The 18771-nt window shown below is 40.3% G+C and overlaps 1 protein-coding gene across 4 annotated transcripts in view; it reads right to left on the bottom strand.

Moving 5' to 3' along the window:
* The window catches only part of NELL1 (neural EGFL like 1), a 282212-nt gene that overhangs the window by 233798 nt on the left and 29643 nt on the right, over positions 1–18771 (bottom strand). For all 4 annotated transcript variants that reach the window (XM_017826814.1, XM_017826815.1, XM_017826817.1 and 1 more), the window contains exon 4: positions 8108–8278. In XM_017826814.1, coding sequence (XP_017682303.1) covers positions 8108–8278 — 171 coding nt within the window. The remainder of the gene's footprint in view (positions 1–8107; positions 8279–18771) is intronic.

Below are 18771 nucleotides of genomic sequence, written 5' to 3'. Positions count from 1 at the left end.
CAGCAGACAGGCAGAAAAGCACCCTCCAGGGACAGCACATTTCTCACATCTGACACACTCAAGAGGTGAAAGCATGGTTCTGCTCAAGTCAATGAGAGTTCTCACTCAGGCTTCACTGGGGCCAGTGTTGTCCCCAAGCGATGCTGCACAGAACACCTTTCAGCAGAGTTTAAGGTGGTGTGACAATCAGAAATTCAGCTCAGGCTGAGGAAGTCCTTCTAGTCGCCTTAGTTGGCACAGTGCTAGTTAATTGCTTTCACTACTGACAGGCTGATGAGAATGCCACTAAAATTGCAGCTTAATTAAGTAGTGCAGCTCCAGCTGATTCTTTCATTTACTGACTGGTCTCAGATATAAGAATAACTTACAGGACTGGAAATTGCATGTTAACTTGATCCTATACTGAGGATTAAACTATCATCTTTCTCCTTACTGCTCCTTGGATGTATCATTACATTGTTAATACAGATCACAACAATGATTCTTCATAACATTAAAATATTTGAAATGGAAGCAGAGGCCAATATGTGATTTTTTTTTTTCCATAAAAAACCCTACACCACCAAAACTATAAAACTACCTCAACCAGCTTACTGAATACTTATCTGTGTAGAAATGGAACATTCCTCAATTCCCAGAAATGCCTCACCTTCTGAAGCATGGGACTGGACTGCCCTTGCCATTCCCTCAATTGGCATATTTGCGAAGCAGTTCGTGCCCACGGCACAGAACCAGAAACTCCACTGTCCCCACACTCAGGGCCGAGCCTACTTGACTCCCTTAAACACTGCAGGAACCATCCAAACACCGTGGAGGCCCGGCTAGACTCTCCTACACAGCTACATCTGCAAATATGCCAATTGGCTTTGCATGACATGTGAAGTGAGAGAGGACACTACACCGCTGCAGTGAGACCCATGCCACTGCCTGACACCTCTGAGGCATGACAGTCACATCACAGTGTTTCCAGGCCTTGACACCTTCCACCTCTGAGCACCTCATATGCCTCCAGCTCCCCACACCCAAGGAACAAGCAGGACTGCTCCTGCACCACCACTCCTAAGGGTGCTGTCAGTTTTCTGTCACCAAATCGTGCAGTGATGAGAACTGTCAGGTTTTGGGGTAGTAATAAATGCAGTCAAGTAGTCTCCACCTCCCTGCAGCCAACTTGAGGATTTTGACAAGACTGGATTTCTAAAAAGAATTCTCTTTTGGGAGTTATTGCTGTTCTGAATGGCCAAAGAAAGACACCTCAAGCACTAACCCACTTCGTAAAACTCTGGGCTGGTTGTACAAACTTCAACAGTCCTGTTTGCTCAATCTCCCTCCCACTCCCCACCACACTCAGGAGGTTTCAGATCGTTTGGAAAGACTCTGTACTATTTGCTATATGGAGACTCAGATCTCAAGTCAGCTGTTGAATAGGTCAGGGGGGTTCTCACCTGCTCTTTGGCAAAGGTCCAATGTTTTTACAAAAGTATTTAACTAGAATTATACTGGCATTTTTCAGTTCAGCTCCAGTATTATCCTATCTGACTTGTAGTTCTAAACTCCAGAGTTTAGCTAACCGCTTCAAATGGAAGAGTTCGTTTACGTCTTGGATCTCGGTTAATCCATCTGGCTGGAGCAAGATAATTGTTTTTATAATCTGAAAGGAAAAAGCTCAAAACATTTGCTCTATCTTGTTGATTCTCAAATTACCATGATCACATCTCTGTACACATAACCCCCATCAGCACTCCAACAAGTAAAAAGAAAACAGAGCCAAGTAACAGGAGATTTCCCCTGAAAAAAAAAAAAAAATCATAGAAAAATATCCAGATACAGTTGAAACTATGCAGGCTAAATTTTCAGAGACTGCTTTTGTAACTAACAACAGCAACTTAAGGGTTTATTGCTTTTAATATTAAATAAACATCTACATGTATATTGGACCAACATACAAATATTTGAGAATTTGATAATGAACCTAAGTCACACCCTCTGGGAAATTACTAAATCATTTGAGGCTTGCCTGTCTTGATTTAATATTATTTCATCTACCATCATCCATTCTCTCTCTCTCTGACATACCCAGAAAATAAAATCACAAGGAATGCAAGTTGCCAATGGTAAAGCATAACACATTATTCCCGCCCTCGTGGAGGCATCAACCTATCTATCAACATTTACAATTCACCAGAAAGCACTACAAGTCCCCAGTTCTGACTTAAGAGGGGAAAAAAAAAAAAAAAAGACAAAACCACTGTTGAGTCTACATTCAGCAGTAGTTGGGCTTTGCAGTTACCAAACTCTGGCTCCATGGGTCCCTAGAGCTCTGCCCCAAGCTCCTATTGAAGACCCTTAACCAAACTCCTAGAGAATGGCTTCTACTGACGTCAGCAGGTCTACTGACCTGGATCAGCTCCTGAAAGGAACCCGAGGCAGATGCAGATTCCACACTGAGCAGGAGCTAAGTGAGGCCTCTCTGCTGGAGCACAGTGCTCCAGGTACCTGTACAAGTACCTACACAGGCTGCCTTCAAGGTATGGATTGTTATCATATGCTTTCTGTAGTACTTTTTCAGCACTTTCATAAATACTCATGCCTTCTCCCAGTTCCATCAACGCAGTATACAAAATAGTTCAACTGATTTTTTAGGAGAAATACAATAAACTCTCATCATAATTAGGGACTGAGTGAAAACAGATCATGATTCAGCCTTTGGTCACACCCATACTACCATTCTGCTGATGCATTAGCCATTCAGTGAAAACCCTTGGCTATTAAGAAACTTCTTTAAAAATAACATAATTCTGAATTTATCCCAAACATTTCCTTGCAGTTAACTCTAATGATACAGGCCTGGTGGCAGCTGATGTGATGTGCCAGCTGGAGATCTCTCTTATGCTAAAAAGTTTACAGCCTTTCTGTCAAACAAAAGGGACAACCGGCAGGTGAAAATTAACTTCCAATCCACAACACCACAGATCTGATCTTGGGTGCACCTGTAATGCACAATTATAGCACTCTATCCAAGTAACCATTTCTCTGACAGCTTCTGCTACAGCTTAAAGAGCAGAGAAGCAATCTAGGTCACAAAACCATATTCAAATAGTGAGAGGAAATTACCTAGCTGCATAACACTGCCACCACACCATTTTCTCTCTCAAGAGAAAGTGTTCTACAGTAACTAAAGCAGCAAATCCCTCTTTAAAATACATCCTTTAACCTTCTTTAAATTTATTACACGTTAATTAAAGTCACAGAACTTTGTTTAGATCAGTTGAAAACCTCAGGTTGGCAGCCAGAATATCTTATTTATAAGAACTCAGAGGTCTTGGATTCCCATATTTGGAGGATGTTACTTTAATTTATTTATTTTTCCAATTAAAAAGTTCTCACTGCTCATGCATTTTTTATTCCCTAATGCGCTGTTCTAACATAAAAGAAGCAGACAACATGTTTTTTCAGTTGGAGACTACATCCTAGCCTGCTCCAGTTTTATAATCTATTCTCTTATGCTCTTACCAACCCCCTCCATCAAACAGCTGAGAGTATCCATCAAAACCACAGGCTGTATTCACAGCAAAAGGCACTCCAGCACAGATTTTTCACTGGAAAAACATTAATTTTTGCATCAAAGCACCTTTCTCCCTTCTATGCCTGCAGACAGAGTTCAAGTAAAGGAATACAGACACTGTCTGAAAAGGTGAGTACCTTTATAGCAATAAGATTGATGATAAAACAATTTTAAAAATGCAAGCACCTTTCGAGCTTACCTCCCCAGATTAATCAAACACAATGAGAACAACCTGGAATTTCTATTTGGTAAATAAATTACCAATAAATCCTTTTTGATACAGTACCTACCATCTCTTAAACTGTAGGCTCCGTGCTATCCTCTCACTCTTAACACTACTGAATGGAACATATTTCTGTGCTGTCACTGTTGAAGGGGACAAGCATCGCAGGGGACAGGCAGGTACCATGGGAAATGCTACAGACTCTACTGCTGAAAACTCTACAGCTGAAACTAATTCCCAGAGAAGACAAACATCAGATCTTGTAGGACTTGACAGTCTCCTGGGGTTGAAAATCTCAGTGCAAGTATGAACAGAGACCAAAGATGGAAATATGCATAGCAGAGTTAATTTGTTTATATATTAATCCTTTAGTACCACAGCTTATTTAAGGACCTTTTGACAATGACACAGTTGCTCTAGCTCAATCTCAACACTCTCCAGAAGGTCCCTGACAACTCATTTTTTGCCTAGAATAGAAGAGCACAGATCCCACCAACAGCAAGAGATTTAATTTCCATGTTACTTTCAGCATAGGTTTTACTTGTGCATCAGTAGTACATTTATAATTAATGCAGTCTTTTCATTTTTCTAAGCTTTCAGAACCTTACTAGAAAGTTAAAAGCATGTTAGCAAGTACACCCACAGCTTCTTATGTCAGTTTTCTGAGACATATCCCTGACTAGAGGCCACTGTCTTGGCCCAGCACAAAGGCTCTTCAAGTCAGTGAGAAGAGTCCACTGACATTCAACAGGTTTTCAGCATGGACTCTAAGGTACCTTCCTTCTCTCTCCATTGGAGACAGGCTGAGAGAGTTGGGGTTGCATAGCCTTGAGAAGAGAAGGCTTTGGGGTGACCTTATATTACTTTCCAGAATCTAAAGGGGCTACAAGAGAGCTGGAGAAGGACTTTGAAAAAGTGATAGGACAAGGTGGAATGGCTTCAAACTGAAAAGAGGGTGGGTTTAGATTAGATATTAGGAAGAAATTCTTCCCTGTGAGGGTGGGGAAGGCACTGGCACAGGTTACCCAAAGAAGCTGTGGATGCCCCATCCCTGGAAGTGTCCAAGGCCAGGTTGGATGGGGCTTGGAGTAACCTGGTCTAGTGGAAGGTATCCCTGCCCATGGCAGGGGCAGTAAAACTAGATGTTCTTCAAAGTCCCTTCCAACCCAAAATATGATTCTATGATTTCTGTGCCAGCAGCTCCAAGCTGTAACATCAAACTCAGCTACAATTCTCACTCCTTGCTCTTGAAGGAGCAAGTAAGATGCAGCAGGAGCCGACTTCAAGAGGACATGCACTTGGGCAAATATACCCCTTTGATACATATGCTTCCCCCACGGTATTATATCTCATTAGAACAGAGGCAATTACACTGTTTTAAAGATGATGCTTAAAAGCACTAAAGGCTTTTACCAGTTCTCAAGTACTTTGCCCTAACCTATCCAGGTCTGAAAAACAAAGTTGACTTTGAATTGAATCCAAAAGATAATCAAGTATCAAATGTCAAAGCAATTTTACAAATCAGAGTAACGTGGGCAACAAGGCTGTGAAGAGTAAAAGTAGATTTGACTATCTGTTTACAAATGCAAAGCTTCATCTCCAATGCTTTCTGATCTACTGCAGGTTTTTGGAGGCCAGAGACCAGCTTTCAGTATCACAATACAAATCCTGTAGCAAAACTAGGTTGTGGCATTTTCCCCAATGCAAACACTTTCAATGCACTCTCACATACAGCTTAACTTTACTAACACTGCATTCACAAATTATTCGCTCACAATAGCCTTCCAAATATATAACATATTACCACAGCCCTAAACAAAAGGAGTAACGCATTTATCAAATTCAGGCATATCTGTAAGGAAGCAATGTTGCAAACACCTTAAAGAAATGCAGTAGAAATCTAAGGGATTCATTTTGTTGGTCAATTTTATTTTTTTTTCCTTTTTGCTTTGTTTTTATTTTTTACAGGGGAAAGAACAGTAAACAAAAAACAGAGAACTTCTTTAACTAGACAGGTACACATTAAGCTAAATTCTTGTTCTGATGACACCAAATCTCTGCAGGAGATGAGACGGGTCATATCCTCTTTCCCTGTGACCTGTTCAATTAACTGTGTGGAATCATCACTTCTCATGAGGCATCCTGAACTCTGCCCAGAGCCACTGACACCGCACCAGCCCAACATGGTGACATTTATATGTAGAGTCCCCAGCTCTCAACACTGGATTCTATGCATACTTTCAGCAGCAGCTTTCCTAGCACTAAGGTGAAGCAAGCTTAGGGTTTTCAGTAGTGCTCAGAAGTATCCCCTCATTGGCTTGCTCTTCTTTTTCACAGCTCTGCCACTTATTGCAGTGTCATCAGAAAGTGCTAGTGCCAAGATGAACAAGATGTTGACTCCCTTCTGAGTGCAAAGATATAAAGGGTTAAGATTTAATAAAGGAAACTAACACCAACATTCACTAAACTCTCTAATTAACTCAACAGTGATGCTACAGCTGAGTCAGGAACTTAAAGACTTCCTTTTTTTTCCTCTCATTTAAACTTCTACTATGATCTGCCCTCAAGTCATGCTTTCAGAACTATTCTCATTACTTTTCCACAGGAGTTGTCATAAAATACCACAAATACACAGCCAAATAGAGATATTTTAGGTATGGATTTATGCTGGGAGCAACCTTGAGATGTACCACCTTAAGGGACACTGTTAGATGGATCAGCCCCTGACAGAGATGACTATACATATTTGTCACCTGACATGACAGCACAGCTCATTCCATGACTGTATTTATCTATTTCTGCCTGTTGCTGTAAAGAAAAGCATGTCACAGCCATGACTCTGTGCAGTCCTCTTGTCCCTGGACAGAATTCTGCACCAGGCAGTTGTTTTGTGTTGTCTTTTTTTCAATTTCTGTGCAAGAAAGTAGCCAGTTAAACAGTCTGTTAAAAAGGGTCTCCCTAAAACACATCTGCTGTTCATTTAAAAAAAAAAATTAAGGAAAAAAAATAAAAACCACATCATAGTAGATAATGAAAAACCCATCCCAAAACCCAGTATATCAATAAACTAACAAAAAAGCATAAAGTCGTAAGCAAAGAAATAATGTAAGAAATATACAATAAGGGTAAGAAAAATAAATCAAATTACTGAAATGAGGACAATCTTCACAAATTGTAGATTTCATGCCTCAATGAAATTAAAATTACTCAAAGCACTTAATTGCTTCTAAGGTCTGAATAAAAGGATCCAATAAGCAACATTCCTTCAGATTAGATTTTCCAGTAGTTAATGAAGATGCAGAAAATGGTTGTAACATTCTTCTCAAAACAGTATCTCATAATTACTTTGGTCAAAATTTAAACTCTTTCAAATGTTCCAATAACCGCCTACTCCTATAATACTCATCCAACTTTATTCTGCCTGTCTGAAAAAAATGAAGACTTCAGATAAAAATATCTGCTACCATCAGCCTGCCCATTTAAGTGCCCCAATTCCAAAATGCACATGCTGATCCTCTCACTGAATGCAAAGGATATTTTTTTATTATTTTCAGTGCAATAAAAAACAAAAGTAATGGTTTGTTTTCCTCAGTCCTAAAGACCATTTTGAAAATGCCAATATCAAGATCTCTGCTCATCAACCACGAAGTTTGAAGTCTACAATACATTGTGAGATCAAGTCCAGAGGCAAGATGGATTCTAGGGAGCAGAGATGCTAGGTTTGCTGTTTTTCATTCCTTGAAGTCCAGGCATTATGCCATCTCACAATCTTCACAACTTTTAAAGGAAAAGTGCAATGACAGACAAAATACCCCTCAGAAAATAAAAAGCACCGTTTCCAGACATGCAAAAAGAACCTTCCAGGCTTCTCAGAAGTGTCCAAGTGAGGCAGCAGATAGAAAAATCAGTAAAAAGTGCATTGTCTGATTATGTAAAATGAAATTAAAATGCCTCTGATGCACCTATCTTATTCTTCAAGTTTTCAGGTATGCTGAGGGAAGCAGTTCACCACACACCAATCCATCACACTTAAATGCAATCACAGGCAAACGTAACATCAGCCAGTGCCTAAACTACAGAGATGCATTTAATACTCCCCAGTCAGCAATCAACCTTTTCCACATTTGTTCATAATCACAATGAATTGTTCCATTTTAATACTTTGTTTTCCTTTTCTTATCCCACAGCAGTTGAGCGTGCTTTTTGAATTTGACATTTAAAAAAAAGGAAAAAAAACAAAACCTCCTTTTCCGATTTTATTCCTGTGTGTAAGTAGAAATTATTTTTTAAAGAAATATAAGTTACTGGACATATTTTCTTACCTGTTGCAGTCCACGTGGAGCAGAAGATGGGATGCACTAAGTGACACAGCAATCTTATGCCACTGTCCATCTGCCAGGCGGTACGGGAACACCTCTGTTCTTGACTTCCCATTAAACCTGTAGTGATACCTGATCTCATCCCTCAGGCCACTGCTCTCCAGTTCAAAATAGCTGTATTTAAAACATGAAGAAGAATCAGTTGCATTTTTTTTTATATAATCACTGTTTCTGTCACTTTCTTCTTAATTCATCTTTAAGCAAACACCACATAGAAGGCCACAATCTAAAGAGGTTACCCAGCATGGATTAGCTACGAATTGATTTTTTTCAAAGCAGAGAGACAAGACTATGCATTCCAAGCAGTACGAAACCAGCAACTACATGAAAACAGCTCAAAGTACCATTTGTAAGCCCAGGAAATTGAAGTATTTTTACCCACAGAACATGTTCAATTACAAGAAACCAAGCCTTATACTTTTCATCAAAATATTTTATATGAGTGTAAGATTTGTAGGAAATTGAAAAATAAAGAACTGTACATATCACTACCACAAACAAACAAAAAGTCATTAAGTTAAGAAACCACTGGGTAATCATTACATTTTTATTTACTACTTGCAAATCTAGTTTAAAAAAACCAAACAACTGTTTACTTTCAGGACTCCCCTACACGAAGTTGTGCTTCACTTGTTTTCTGACTTTTATTGTTACTGCCATGGTCGTTTGGCTTTACAGTGGAACAGCAGAACCTCCTGGCTGGATTAGGCATCTCAACACTTGGCATAAACAATCCAACAATCAAAACCTTCAGACAGTTATCACACTCAAGAACAGCTGACAAACTGGCTTCACACAGATGTGGGGGGAGCCAAGTCTTTTCCTAGGATGAATTTAGCCTTTCCAGGGCACACTGACCGTGTAAATAGCGAAGGCTTCTCTTGGACCTCACCAAGTATTTACAGCATATCAAATTTTTTTCCTGCTAAAATGAAGCTCTGGATATAGAAAGAGGGTGGACCTCCATTTATAGTAGAAATAACTCTACAAGCAAGTCAAGATGTTAGATTGTCCAGATATAGTGTCATGTTTTCCCTGCTGGGCAACACTGATTTAACATGGCAGCTGAAAGATAGGTGCTAGTTTGGGGTAGGGAGGAAAAAATTACAGTTATGGAATCCACTTCCAAAAAACAAATGCAACACAAAATAACAAATATCCAAGTGCTGATTTTCATTTTCCCCACAAGCCTCTTACACTGCACAGACCCCAGCAGCCTGTGTGCACTGGAGTTACACAGAGTCTGTGCTCTTCTTCGAGATCAGACCTTACCAGTGAAGTTGAGGCTTTTCGGAACTGAAAAACAGAGTTCTTTGGGAGGAACTTACTTATGAGATAAAACACTAGCTGGAAACACATGCAAAAGATCCCAACAGATGGGAAAGGGGAACACAAAGACAGTAAGTCTTCACCAAATGTGAAACTCAATCCTGCCAGTGCCTTGTCATCGTGTTTTTTGTGCAACATATGAGCATTATCAGGTCACCTGAATGAAAAACTCAAGAGGCAAAGTAGAAAACACAAGGAGGTAAAGGCAAAACCAAAACTGAATAAAAACACAGCAGGCATAGGTACAAATAAAATACAGGCAGTACAGAGTGGAATAAAATCAGGAAGGCTGGTGTTGTGAAGGAACTGGCCTGTTTCATGCACATAATGGCACAAGGAAGGTAGATAAACAGGAGTTTTCTAAAGAGTAGAGTAGAATGTTGATTAACTACAGCCATCGCCCATTAAAATATCTAAATTACATTCACAAGAAATCTGGAGAATTTTTTTTATTATTTTATTCTGATGCTCAGTAACAGGTCACAAGATGCTGCTGCTGGCATTCCCAAGCCAGAAAAGCACTAGGACAAGCACTGTCAGTGATGTTATACTTAAACAATTTGTACTTGCCATCTGCTGTAAAAGCACAAAAGGAAGACAAAAAACTTAAAAAAAAAAAATGAGGGAGAGCTACATAACATTCAAGTATCCCTCTCATACACAAAGTATTTGCATAAATATATATAGATATATTTATATGGTTGATCACAGAAGCTTAAGAGCCTAAAAACAAGATGAGCTCCTGTTGCAGGAAGCAAATTGCTTCCTGTGGTCATCCTTCACAATCTCCAATAGCCACAGAGCTAATCACTCACCTCATAATGATTTGTTTGCTAATGTAAAAGCAACAGTCCCACCCTGGAAAGGTCAGTCAGATACTGCACTTAATCACATCTGTGCTCTGTTATTTGTACAGCATAGGGAATTGCAAAGCAACATAGCTTTTCATCTGACAAGCTTTAGTGTCAATAGTTAATTCAGGATTGAAAACAGCTTGTTGCTTAGGCATCGAACTTGTTGTCAGTCTCCTGACTAATTTATACAACACAGAAATGATTAGTTAGACTTTACTGTGATAGCTAGTGCTAATATTTTTATATATGTACACCTAATGCATTAAGTGCCACAGGACTGTATAAAACACCATGTTTTACCTCTTTAGTGGCAGGAAAGGAGGATGACAGCAGACAAATTCTGCACCTATTTTTCACCACCCTTCAACAAGTGCAAACCACAGGCAGTTACCCTCAGACAAACACCAGTCTACAAAATCCCAACAGCAAAAACTAGCTGGATTACCTCAACATATCTCAACCATATCTCAAGTATTTAAAAAACACAAGGTAATGTGAACCAACACCCTTGCGTTGATTTTTCTTTTTAAAATGCACAAATTCACGTGGAGACCTTGATTACACACACATTTCACGATGTTCACACTGTGGAAGATGTAGTTGTCTTTTCTCTACCAAAATAGAAGTCATGTGCAAACAGCTTTTCTCAGTAGCAAACATCATCCTTTCTTTCCTCCTCCCACCAGACTCTGAGGGAAAGAAAGGCTCTTCAAAATCAATGACACAAAGGCCATTCGCTCCTGGAAATTAGAACTCTGTGTCCAAGTTCTAATTTGCAAATTGTGGAATGGAAGATAAATAAGTGAAAAAACACACTCAGGCAAGAAATCGTCAATCTGTGAGAAAATAATTAGTAAAGCCAGAGAAAATAAATGGATTTTAATATCCATCTCATCTTTGACTTGAAATGCCATTGCACAAGTTTTTATCTGCTATAAAACAACAGGTAAAACTGGAGAGAGGGGAAATGAATAGAAGCTACCACACAAGACGCAGGAAAATTAACTGATCTCTAACTGGCATTTTGTAGGTACTTTCCAGCATTTTGTGAGGAGCTAAAAGAAAACACAGGAATAGAACATCATCTGGGACCCTCTGAATAAATGTGTCATCAGTAGACACATGTGAACTTCCAATGCTGCCATGAGAGCCATATCAAAAGCCCAGGAGAGATCCCTGAGTATTACAACTATCTCTGCTTCTGCATGAAGTCTGTGTCAGCTTGTCCTACAATTAGCCCCCTGCTACCCCCCTCTTTCTTTTTCAAGAAAGAAAGGTGCAAGACATTAATCTACTTGGCAACTTCTTAGCACCAAGTGATGGGTTCTTGTTTTATTCATCATTTCTCAATAATAATTTTTTTTTTTTTCAAAAAAAGGCACGATCAAAAGCTAACAGGTGTTTTGACAGATTAAATTCTCAGAACACATATATTAAGAAAGCTTGCTGTTTATGTAACAGCAGTACTATATGACCTTGGCTGAAATTCTCCCGCTAGTAGGACTTCCCTATTTGCTAAGCATGTAATTTACTGCTGGCTTCTTTTGCACAGTTATAGAATTCAAATGCTTTTAATAAGTCTGTCCACAGTCTCTCATTCAAATTCCAACATATAAGAGAAAAATATGTTGCTAAATTCAGGCTGATTTTATGCACATCAAAAAAAAGTTGGGACATTTTAAGACAATGTGCTTTACAGAAGGACAGTATTATTCCACAACCAACTCAAGATGCTTTGAAATTCTTTCTGACAGTTTTTGCAACCCCTATGTAACTCACACACAAATATTGTTAGGAGAGGATAAAGCTTGACTCAGTTATGTTTAAAAATGTATTTTTCTTCCCCATTTTTTTTAGTCTCCACCATAGTGAATATTTAACTGTCCATTTGATCACTCATTTCACTTCCAGATCAGACAAGCAAGGTTCCTAAAGTATACTTTCAGTTGGAAACACCTGCTGTGGATGTAATGACCAAAAAAATTGGAAAAGTCACTATCAACATTAAATAAGAAGGTGTAAGACACCTGAAGCAGAAAAGTATTTCTGTAAGGTGAGTTGCCTTAGTCCACCATTTGCATTAAAGAAACATATTCACCTACTCATCATCTCCCCCCACAGAAGTGATCTCCTGCTGTGGTAAACACTACATTGTTCCATTCTAAACATTAAAAAAAAAAATAGCCACCAATGAATTCAGCAGCACATCATCAGGTAAGCACAATGCAGACTAAATGTTCCAATAAGAGCTCTAAGAACTAACGCAAAACTACTTTTTGCATCCAATTCTGGCAATCTTCCTGCTTATCACATTCAAACATAAATAAAGCAGAGTTATCATTCTGACTTCACAACTTCCGTCATCCCTGATCAAGTGCCAAATGAAGCCCCACAGCCTCTTTCAAGGAACAGCACCAGCACTTAGAGCAGATGCTCTTAGAGCTACTGAACAGATGTCCCAGGGCAAAGCAGCAGGCACAGATGGCATCCCTGCAAATATGTACAAACTTGGGGTTGCCATCTAGTCAAAACATTGTGCATCTGCTTAACATTGTGTGGGAGAAGGTCACAAAACCACAGGAGTTCAAGGATGGAAGCCCCATTCACCTTGCACATGCTGCAGCAACACTTCGATGTCGGGTTTCCCAAACGCTGGGAAAAAAAATCACTGCCGTAATAAGAATCAGGCTGGTACTGAACAGAAGCTTCTGGAAAATTCTGTGAGTCCAGTCAATGCACAATTTCTTATTTTTTTCTAATAACAAAGCAAATTCAAGGAAAGTCCAGAGATTAGACCATTTGATGTAATCAGCTAGAAGTTCAGGAAGCTTCTGCACAAATCAGGACTTGTTTGTGCACATAGCTTTTTCAACTCACAAGAGCATTGTGCCGTTTAATGATGTTTAATGACAGAAATGGTTTCAGGAAAGACTCTGCTTTAGCATCTTTGTAGAAACACTTCTTGATGTATTTAGAGACAGGCAATGAATCTGCATCCACTATCACAGAGATTTCAGGATTTTCAGTCTACAGAGAATCTGTGATGAATCACAGATCATTACACTTTTGGCCTTTTGCTGTTCCTTACCACCAACTGAGCCTGTCCCTATTTTGGCTGTGCTGCCAAGTGGCTCAGCCTGGGCAGCAACATAAAAGTAACAGAGATCTTGTTTTAACAGTCCTCAGTGGAAAGCAAGTCGGGCCAAGAGCAGGCATTGGGCTCTATGTTGCAGGATAAACTGGCAGGGATCCGCCCAAGATCACTGCCCCCGTCAATAAAGCCATAGCAAGAAAAAGCAGTGCTTCTGAAACCGAAGATACACCTCTTCAAACAAAAGGAAACACTCACTTTGCAGTTGTCACCACAGCTCTGTATGGATGCAAAACTAGAACAAGTTACAGCTGTCAAGGCAAATATTTCAGTCGCTTCCACAGGCACTGTTCTTGTACCCTACTTACTATAAAGTGACAGGGCAAGATTCCGAGCTCTCAAGCATCACACACTCTGAAACACTGGATTTGGAAGGAGTGCTCTTAACACACTCAAGCGCATGGCCCTAGTCCTCGCTCAACACACACATGCTGAGGAATACATTTAGTGCAGGGGGCTTGGGGTGCAGGCTGAGCTCTGAGTGGAGGGAGCCTGAGACAAGAGGCCATGAACTGCCAACTCTTCGCTCAACAAAGGGCACCGGGACCTGTGGCACCAGCCAGGTGACCGAACACTCAGAGACACAGCAGGAACTGATGGCCCCGGACTTTCACCCACTTGGACTGTGGGAGTATAAAACCCCCAGCGTTTCCTTTGTTCGGGGTCTCTCCTCGGAGGAGCCCAACTCGATCTGTCCTGTTGTCACAACTTGATTAAATTATTTTAAGGATCAGACGTCTGAGACACTGCTATGGGAAACCTGAGGTCAAGCCGGTAAGGAAACCTTGTGTGAGTGTTGTGTGTGTAAGAAGCCAAGCAGAGCACCCATCAGCTCATTGGAGCCACCCACAGTGAGGGGGGTTTGGTCCCAACAGTGAAAGTCTCAGATGATGTGACTGTAACCGCCAGAGTGGCTCCTGGATGGCAGGACAGGAAAGTTCCCCCTTAACATACATACTTACAAGCCATTCAAAACTACTTTTTACAGCTAGTTTAAATACAGATAGACTGAGAGGCTGCATAGCAAAACTACGTGTGGCAAATCTTCACTTGTGCAGCATTAAAGACTTACTACTGCGGCAGAGATTGTCCTGATACCATCACAGCTCAGGAGCTAAATCAGACTGACATCAGGTAGCACAAAAGGTGTCGTGAGTAGAAGGATCACCTGTAACAATGATGGTATCTTGCTGAAAAATCAGATTTAACTTTCTACAAGAGAAAACGCAAAAGATGAGTCCTGTATATTGTACAAAGACTATCATCACCTGTTCTAGTTCAAAAGAATTCCTTCTATACAAGCAAACCCAACATAGCCAAAATGTAACACTAAACTCTTTCAAACCACAACTTCACACTGTTATTGGCTACCTAGATAGGATGCTTTCGAACATTTGTATCCTTTCAAGCAAGAGGAACTAAATTCGATCAATTAAATGACTTTATTTTTCCATTCAGACCACTCTGAGGACAACAGGAATCATGTTATACCAGCCTAGCTTGAAACATTTAGCAATAAACACACCCACGCTGACATCTTCTATTAGTATAGAATATTTATTGACATTGTCTATTGTTCTACACATCTTCTACACTGCAGCAGGGCATGCAAGCTGCAAGGCATTAAGCATTTATGATGTGTTTGTGTACCTGCAACTAGGCAAAGGTCATCCAAATACAAGTTTACTTTCTTCTTTGATCATATCAAGAAAAAAGTAACCCCAACATTTGCCTGCCAGGTAAAAGACAGCTGGAATCAGAGCTGGTACAAAGCAGCTACTCATTTTCATGGCATGTCTAGTAAGGATTGACCTTAAGCAGTTTTGTATCCATTTCATATGTCTAAAAACCTATCTTCACCGTGGCTGCAACCTGTCTACTATCTGAAAAAAACTGGTCTCTCTCCTATTCCTAGTAAACCAAGTAGGTAATACCACACTGCACCTAAAAATAGTACAGCATCTTAGCAAGCTTCAGAGCTAGCACAGCCAGCAGGACAGAGAAGAGTATCATCTGAACTAAGGTGAAGTCATGACTCCTTAACTGTGCCTCAAAAGAAAAAAAAAATCATAATAAAAAAAACCACAAACCAGTAAACACTAACTTTACTGAAAGGTAACATGAAAATATTCATTTCTCTACATATCACCACTCCAATACCAAGTCAGCTGGTACTCACACTATCACTCTAGCAAGGAACACGATCCACAGTACTCTGCAGTTGTCCTTGAAGGGCTCACCATGCACAACCCTCGGCCAAAGATTTGTTTCCCCAGTGGACCATTTGCAATCCACAAAACATTTTTATCTGAGGACTTTCTGAATGGGGGCTGTCCATTTTTTAAGGCTAACCTGGCACTCCGAGCTGGCATCAGCTCAGGGATCATTGTGGGAATGCTGAAGCCTAGAGCTGCGAGTATGACCAGACAGCCCCCAGCAGAGCTGTAACCAAAGCAAGGCACAGCCCCAGTCCAGTCCCTCCCTCCCTCATGCTCATCATTGCAGCAAGAGTTCAGCTCGGGGGATCCCCAAATCCACAGTCTCTAAATACCAGATTTTAGCAAAACAGAAGAGGATAACAGCTTTTTAAACTAATGACGTCTGCCACCTGAGTAAAACTACAGTATTTGAAAACAAATTCCCCTGATTGCTGTGTCCTTAGAAGAAAGGTTCTTCCCTCCAATCTCACTTTCGGATTCAGCAGCTTTTCAGTGATTTCTTGCATTATGATAAATTCCACATGCTGCGAAATGTCAAAAATTATCTTAGGTCTGGATGTTCTTTATCTACTTTAAGTTGGTTGATTAAGACTTTCCTAATTAGCAAGAAAGGATACAATCAATGGAACAGTTAGTATCCCTTGGTCAAGAACATCGTGAAACTTCTTAAGCAAAAGGATGTAGTAAATGAAGATGGTTTTGTATCTCTAGGTATGCACTACCAACCTGGTAAAAAACTCAAGGTCCATGTGTCCCTTAGCTGAACTGTCTTCATTATAATATTAAAGAAATCACACCTATCAGTCAAAAAGACCCCTGCCCAGGTGAAACCCCTTCCCTTGGGCATATACAGAATTTAGCTGTGATTACATAACTTGTATGGAAACTACTAATCAATCATAATGGAGGGGCTGTACTTGGAAAGTTACTAACTCTGACCTTCTGTGTATAAATAACAGTGTGGAAAGTCCTGTTGGTGTGCTTGATTTGTGGGAAACTACCAAGCACCCAAGGCTTGCCCAAATCTGAAATAAATAATCAATATCTCTCTGGAGCGTGTAATTATTGGCTTGTTGCACACCCGGTAACGAATCCGATTTTGCAGACAACACACACATTTCTCCTCGATTATCAGAAAACAAATCTTTTACTTTCCCCTCTCTCAAGGCCCTGCCACGTGTCTGCTCCCCCTGGATGCCCTCAGTCTCATGCAGCCTCCACCTTCCCTGCCCCGCTGCCACGAGCTCTGGCAGCTTTCCACGGCCAGTGGTCATTAGGGCAGGCTCTGCCACGTCCTCCCTTTCTGAAGGCAGTGCCTGGGGCGAAGAAAGCACACAGGCATCCTTACAAAACTGCAAACGAAAGCCCAAAAAAACCCAGACACATCACCCAGCCTATCAGCAACCAAGCAAATGAACATTATTAACATGTTGCGAACACCTAAGTGTGTTATTAACAGGGAGAGTTACATTCTTAACGAGCAGCCCAAATTCAGTGGACAGTTTTCAGAGAGCTGCATTTAGTGTAAGTTTGAGACATACTGGTTCTTTGTCTGTATCAGAGGGCCATAAAACAATCAAACAGAATAACTCAGCCTGGTGGAGAAGACTCCTGGGGGACCCACACATCCTGCTGCTGGCTGACCATAACATTTCTGCACTGTCCAAACTCAGTTTTAAAGAGTTTCAAACTGTCAGCCATTCTTCTCCAATTGCCAACGTGGTCCAATCAATGTGTTCCAACAGCTGGTTATGAGCAGCATGTTAATGTTTCAGAGAGACAACAATTGTCAACCTAGTGTACATAAAACACCTGCTCTCAGCAGGGAGCCACAGGATGGAAGGTAGCTCCTCGAGTAGTAACTCCTCTTTCACAATGCTTAAATCAGCGGAAGATTTGTGTAACACTTCTTCTTCACTTTACTCTTTTGCATACTTTAACCCCAAGCACAGAAGCAGGTGGGCACAATTCTATTCGCATTTGCATCTCTAAAAACCTTTTCAAAAGGAAAAAAAGCTGTAGATATCTCACATATTTCACATCACCTCATTCAGAGGGATGGAAGTAGGGCTGGATCTTTATATTCTCTTTACACCTTTCCAGTTTAGCAATTCTACATATAAATATTCATGAAGATGTGCCCTTTACCCTAAAAGAAAAAGGTTAATGGAGACATTCGCAGAGTTTTTCCTTCCCTTTTTGAATACTGGGCATCTCAGAATCCAATATACGTATACCCATCTTGCAGAGAATAATCTAAAACATAGCAGGGAGTAAATCCAATTTTTCAGGTTTACAACTAGGGTCAGAAGTCACTTGCATGGGCTTCCTTTCATCAGTTAGGTTTCAGTGATTAATTTAACCAGCTTATTACCCCTTTGTGTTTTTAATTAAACATATAATGGCCTGGTAGTCTTCCAGCTGTTATTTATGAACACACAGCTTTCTATCTACTCCTCAGCAGTCCCAGAAGCTGTTCATGGTGTCACCTGGGGGGAACTATTCAGCAGTGTACTAGATGCCTGTTTGCCCTCCCCACCCAAAACTAACTTGCAAGGAATAAAAATCTTTCACTATGAGCCTGACACCTTTATCAGACTCTCCCCCGAATATTAGTATCAACACAGCTTGCTGCTACATAGTGGAGGGTCAGATTTTCCACTCAACAACTCCAGTTCACCATAGTAGTACAATCAGCTTAACAAGTTTCCAACAGGTTTCCACATATTTGGCATGGACATAGGTTATAAGCATATTAAATAAATAAATAAATAAATAAATAAATGAAGTTTTTAGTGCCCCTGTAAGAAAATCTTCACAACATTCATCTTATGACTTGCTCCTTAGTCCTACCATGGTGGGATCTCATGTTTTTAAACACTCTTCAGAAAGAATGATAACACATGGGTACCTGAACATCCTTGATATATTTCTCCAGCTACTGATCTTGGCCAGTAGTGGAAAAGAGCCATCAATATATCTCAAACCCAGCGATTAAACAGCTGAAAGGCAATACTGACTCCATCTAATTTATGTTCTTGGGCTCTGGACCAT

This window comes from Lepidothrix coronata, unplaced genomic scaffold (genome assembly GCF_001604755.1).
Source record: "Lepidothrix coronata isolate B3197 unplaced genomic scaffold, Lepidothrix_coronata-1.0 Scaffold130, whole genome shotgun sequence".
NCBI classification, from domain to species: Eukaryota; Metazoa; Chordata; class Aves; order Passeriformes; family Pipridae; genus Lepidothrix; species Lepidothrix coronata.
This window is presented reverse-complemented; position numbering and strand designations above follow the sequence as displayed.